Genomic DNA, 6,000 nt, shown 5'->3' with positions numbered 1-6,000 from the left:
GGATGCCCGTTCAATTACGTTTTAACAGGTCTGACGCTACGGCTGTATCTAGGCTAACGGCTAACATGCTAACTATTATTTCTATGTCACTAGTCACTTGAAACAAATTTAGGACGATAGGAGACGGGTTAAAATAAACCGAAATTTCCCTTTAAAGGGAAGTATTGTAATCAATCTAATGTGAAGCATACCTCTATAAATAACAGCTTTTTCATACATTGATGTTTGGCAGAAGGGAAACTTTTGTAAGAAATATTAGTGAGCTCAATATGATTGAAGATAAGATCCGTTTTCGACATATTCCATAAACCATTTTATTTCCAAGGTGTTAAGAATAAGTTTAAGATTCTTTTCAAAGTTGCTGAAGTTGATCGATTTTTGCCGTTTTCGAAAAATATATTGCTATGGGTTAAATTCTTTATCACAGGCTACTGGGAAGCAACATGTTTTCACAATTGGTTAAACACTAGTCGACCAGAAAGGTTATTAGTTGGCAAGATCTCATTTGTCACTTAGTCACAGAAAAAAAACAAAAAACAAAAAAGAAAACAAACATGAAACTCTATTCGGAGCTGCACCTTGTCAAACTGCATCAAACCCACATGACTGGACCATGTGGGAGTTTAACTTGAAAGGACACACAGGAAGTGGCCACACTCAGCAGTCAGACAGCAGTCAGGTTCATTTCCAGGGCTGCAAAGGCAGCGCGAAGAAGGGACTTTGCGGTGCCTGTAAAGCATGATCTCTGTGTACAGAGGGTTTTATACAGAACGGCAAGGCAGCATAACGGCTTGAAATTCCCGCCTTGAGGAGGCAGTGTAAAGGGAGTACAGTAACCTCTGTGTTGAGACGAGCTCTTACACTGATTGTCAGAAAACGGTCTAGTGAGCTGTCAAAAGGAGAGCCAAGCCAAGCAGGGAGTCACACCTTAATCATCATGGGAACTAAACATGTTTCAGAATCTCACCCGCCCTACCTTTTGGTCTTTTGTCATTACAATAGCAAATTTAGACAATTTGCTCTTCAGTTTCACTTATTCAGGAAAGCCTCAAACTCAGTTTGCCTTTTGGCCCTGGCTGTGTTTTTGCCTATATGTTAATCCCCTTGCCTTAGGGTCACCTCAGAAAATGTATATAAAATCCTTGCCCTTAGGATGCAGAGCATAAAGGTGGGAGTTATGTCTTTTTCCATGCTGGATGAAATGCTCCACCATAATCTCACCTGTCCCCTTCTGAAGCGTAAGATTTTTTCTTCAATATGGACCTAAATGTGGCTTTCTTCAAGAAAATGAAATGAAAATGATGGGACCTGAATATGAAGCATCTATTGCTGGCTGCCTCTTGACATTTGTCCTCTTTTCCCTAAACTAATTTTTTATGCTGCTCCAAGGCAAAATGAATTTTATTTGCTGCATTGTTTTGTTTTTCAGAGGAGGCTTTTGAACGATGGAGCCGTATTCCCGTAGAAACGAGGAGAGATGCTGGACAACGTTTGAAAATTTGTGCCTTCTGGCTCCCTATTCTGCTGCAACGTGAGCCCACCTCTATTGCTCAGTGGGCTGAACAAATAGGTGTAATCGACGCAAAGTAAGTACAATTATGGTTGGTATGTGAATATTTTCTTAATCGCCCAATTAATAACACTTTGAACCTTTAATGTTTAGACTGTTAAAGAGTTTGTTACTTTCTTCTAGTGACAGCGATGAACTGACTTTGAAGCACCTGCGAAAGATTGAAACACTGGAAGCAATCTTCAGAGCCTTGGAGAGAGGAACTGTAAGTCAACTATGGGTGTTTTTTGGACCAAATGCACTTTTACATAGCTCTAAGAACCAACCTTTTTATTGTGTCCGCGCAGCAAGAACTAGGAACGATTGTAGTTCTTAGAACACCGCTTTGAGGGACCTTTTTCGCACCCAGTAGGTACTCTCTCAGCACAGTGACACAGTGAGTGTAATTGTACAGTGATTGAACCAGATTCAAGTGTATGTTGATTGGTGGAACGCATAAGCCAATGTAGCAAACAAATTCCTCAGTTTTTTTGGATGACTAAGTCGTCTCAGAGGGCTTCTTCCACATGACTTCAGAGTCCAACAATAAAGTCCATCGTCAGGATGGTTATCTGGTTATCAAATTCCACGATTCCATCGGTGTTTTATCGCATCATGGAAATCATAGAGCCCAACTGTACCAACCGCCAGCTTACTTTCGTCACTTAAACATTCCTGTTGATGGTACGAATACAAAGACAAAAAACAAACCTTGAAGGTTTGTTGCTCATGGAGAGTCCCCCAGAAACACTTTATGTAGTAATCACACTACTCCTTCGACTATGGAACCAGGAGAACTTAAACTGCAAACAAAAAACAATCTTTTGCATAATAAGGAAAGATAACATTACAGGGTGACCGCCTGAGTATGCAAGTTATCTGAAAAAAAGAGTAAATTGTGTTTGACAGTCATGCTGTTGTTATTTTTGCCATTTTGCAACTTTTGCTTTGGATCTAAACTTCTTATTTGTTCTCTGTTTCAGCTGAAAAAGGACCAGTCAAAGCATGTTGTCTGGATAAGCAACATGTTTAACTTGGTAAGTCTGGAAAAAGTGATTGAATACTCTAAAGTTTGCCAACTATTAAAACTAAATGTACTTCAAACAATGGCAGATGCACGGCTGTTTTTTTTTTTTTTACCTTTTGGTTAATAGTATAATAGACTTTTTTAATAAGACTCAGATGTGCTCTCAGGTTCTGAAATTTAGCACCAGTTGATTTAACGTGTATCAGTATTTGGTTGTACCAACATAATTCAGTGGGTACCCTTGAAAATGCCACGTTCAGTACCTGACCCTAATGATGATACACAAGCTTTATTCCGCAGGTTGAGTCTGCTTTGCCAGAGTCCACTTCGAAATGTTGTTATTTTAGGATGAACATAAACAGCTGTAATTTTGGTTTTGTCCTTCGTTATTTATTATCAGGATTTGTACATCCGGTCTGTAATATTTTCAAGCCAAGCCATTACATTTAGATTATCTGGTGGTAACCATATGTTCAGTTGTGTTGTCTGTGTAGCCATGAAAATATATACTGTGTTGTTGAATGGAAACGTATTGTAAAATAGGTGGACCCAGTATTGAACCCTGTGGGACACCGTATGAAATGTAGCTGTTGGTTAAACCATCAACAGACGTGTTGAGAACAAACACTAATCCATTATTCAATTTAATTCAAAATCTCTGAGATGACTCCTGTATTTATGGAGCAGAGAAGTTCATACAGTGCTGTGTTTATTTGAGACTGCAGTTTGTGCTGCTCTTGTACCTGATACTTTATTTTAAATAAATATATATTTTATGCTCTGAGATGCACAGACTTTAAATTTAGGAAAAATTAGGCACTTTTATAAGATTGTTTTATTTTCCACTACTCCCTCATTTGCAAAAATAAACACTTGATTTTTTTTCCAATGGAACAAAACTTGAGTGTCAAATTTCATACAGCTCCTCAAATACCTACATGTACAGTCACTGCCTCTGTACTGCTCAGTAGAGATATGGTATAGATAAGGTATTCTATGTGACGACTTCATTTGACTTTGTATCACCAGCGTTCCGCCGAGGTTTTGGACGATGCGTTGCACTGGTTGGAGCGAACAGGAGAACCTGCGATCCGGCGTCGTATCCTGGATCTTGGCCATGCAAACATCCGCTTCACAGCTTTGCATGTAATCTTTACAGAGTGTAAGATACATTCACACTACAGTTCACACCTCTAAACCATTCAGTGACGCACCTTTGTGCTTTCTTTTATAAACTCTCAAATTAAATTCCATATTTTACTGCGCAAAAATGTGCAGTGTTTGATAAGCTGTGCTAACACTGAAGCCTAATGTTGATATAGGAGGAAAATGATTTCTAATCTCTGTTGGTGTTGAAGGTAAATTAATACACATTCCTCCTTTGCTTTCAATCAGTTGCTAAGTTTATTCAGGAAATGGGTACAAACTTGGAGAGGACGATGAAGTCACTAACGGCTCGACCATCTGACTATCAAGTAGAGGTAAGGCAACATGATGTGATATTACTCAGTGTTTGCTTTAAAAGGCACCTGCAGGTCTTTTCTGTAGCTCGATCTTATTTGTTTTTACGTGTTTGAGTGCACACACTGCTGCAGGGGACGGCAACCTTTTTGATATGAAGTGCCATTTTTAATTTCTTGTTATCAGTGTGCCATGGCAATGTAACGTCAGTAGAGATGCCTCACTTTTGGACAGATCATCACAGCTTGAATATTTGATTTCATATTATGTTCATCCTAAAATGTTTGTCTTGTACATGTGTGGGAATTAAAAATTGGTTTGTCTTGTTTTTCGTCCAGAAATGTGAAGAAATGAAGAAGAAAGGAAATGATAACTTCCAGAAAAAACAGTATGAAGAGGCCTTGAAGTTTTATTCAAAAGCCGTCAAATTTTAGTAAGTAAATATTTTAATGTTTTAGAAGTGAATTTTACCCAGACATGGAAGTTTTATTTTTTTTTATCTGTGTTCTATTCGATATTCTACTGTGTACAGTAATGCTCTTAAATATTATGACCCTGTCTTTGTGACACTTAGATATTTCTGTTTATGTTGACACTGTCTTTTTAATTGATACAAGAAGGGGATGGAAACACCTCTCAATATTATAAACAATTTAAACACAAGTTTCACAAAGACACTATTCAGTGCAGGGTGATTGTAGTAGATTGTATAGGTGTAACTAATAGACTGGAAAATCTGTGTAACTGAAATTAATTTTTTCTCCATCCAGTCCAGACAACCACATCATTTATGGAAACAGAGCTCTCTGTTATATCCGATGTAACAGATATCTGTAAGTACCACTTATTCCTTCTGTTTGTGAATATTGTAAGTACCCAGTATCAGTAGAAAAGTTAGTGTCACCTCAAAAGATGTGAGTCTGTGCTACAAGTCCCACAAAGGAGTGAACTGTGAGCTGTTGCAAGAAATGTGTTTTACTGCTGGTGTTCGTCAAAGTTTGCTCGACTTAGGAAATGTTTTAACCTAAAGTTGAATTTTTGATTTTTACAGAAAAGCGGTTGGTGATGGGAAACGTGCAACTCTGATTAAACCCCTCTGGGCAAAGGTACTTTATCTCTTTTATGATCCGGTTACAATAATGTAGGAATGATGGGCACGCAACAGAGAAAATGATCCGACATTTGTCTCACAGACATAAATAAATCACACACAAGACATAACATTTTGTGGGGTTTTTATTGTCTTTGCCGTTTATTGTTTCTTATCTGAACTTGACATGATGGAGTAACTGGGCGTGTCTTAGTTCCCCTCTTAGCCCTTTCCATTGTCACGTTCCAGGGAGGAGGCGCTTCCGCCGCAAGTCTGGGGTTATTTACTCTGTAACTGGCTCTCCTCCTGTAAATATCAGTACAGATTTGCTGTTTACAATGCAGCATTATCAGGGAAACAGTATGTTGTGTCCGCTGACATGTTGATAGTGAGTTTGTTAAGTCCTTTTGTCCTGAAGGTGTCCAGGGGAAGATCTCTGTTCATACCAAACATGTTCTCTTTTGTCCCTGGACTCCAGCTGTACTGTACATGTCAGTCAAAAAAACAGTTATGAAGTTTAACATATGTTTTGTTTGCAGGGTCACTACCGCTACTGTGAGGCTCTGTTCTCTCTGGGAGAATACAAAATGGCCATTGAAGCTAACAAGCTAGCCCGGCTACTGTGTAAGGCTGACCCCGAGGGAACAAAAGACCTGGAGCAGCAACACCAGAAATTCATCGCTGAAATGCCGGAACCCAAAGGTATCTTCACTGCACTCATGTCGTGTTCACAACAGCACTGTAATTCACATTTTTGTAGTCCATCTCAAACAGTACAAGTGCCCGGAAATTGAGATTGTTGGTAGATTAAGAAAGTAATTTGTAACTGGTTTGAAAGTTTTGTAAGAATATGTCTTTTCCTCATGCATCCAA

At 38.8% G+C, this 6,000-nt stretch overlaps 1 protein-coding gene across 1 annotated transcript in view; it reads left to right on the top strand.

Moving 5' to 3' along the window:
- Positions 1-6,000, top strand: part of ttc3 (tetratricopeptide repeat domain 3) — a 39,394-nt gene that overhangs the window by 6,653 nt on the left and 26,741 nt on the right. Inside the window, exons 4-12 of the mRNA XM_050041440.1 lie at positions 1,430-1,586; positions 1,694-1,775; positions 2,533-2,586; positions 3,606-3,738; positions 3,972-4,057; positions 4,376-4,470; positions 4,808-4,870; positions 5,089-5,143; positions 5,667-5,829. Coding sequence (XP_049897397.1) covers positions 1,430-1,586; positions 1,694-1,775; positions 2,533-2,586; positions 3,606-3,738; positions 3,972-4,057; positions 4,376-4,470; positions 4,808-4,870; positions 5,089-5,143; positions 5,667-5,829 — 888 coding nt within the window. The remainder of the gene's footprint in view (positions 1-1,429; positions 1,587-1,693; positions 1,776-2,532; positions 2,587-3,605; positions 3,739-3,971; positions 4,058-4,375; positions 4,471-4,807; positions 4,871-5,088; positions 5,144-5,666; positions 5,830-6,000) is intronic.

The sequence above is a fragment of the Epinephelus moara genome, chromosome 3 (genome assembly GCF_006386435.1).
Source record: "Epinephelus moara isolate mb chromosome 3, YSFRI_EMoa_1.0, whole genome shotgun sequence".
Taxonomy (NCBI): Eukaryota; Metazoa; Chordata; class Actinopteri; order Perciformes; family Serranidae; genus Epinephelus; species Epinephelus moara.
Note: the sequence above shows the minus strand (reverse complement) of the source record. Positions and strands in the feature narration are given on the sequence as shown.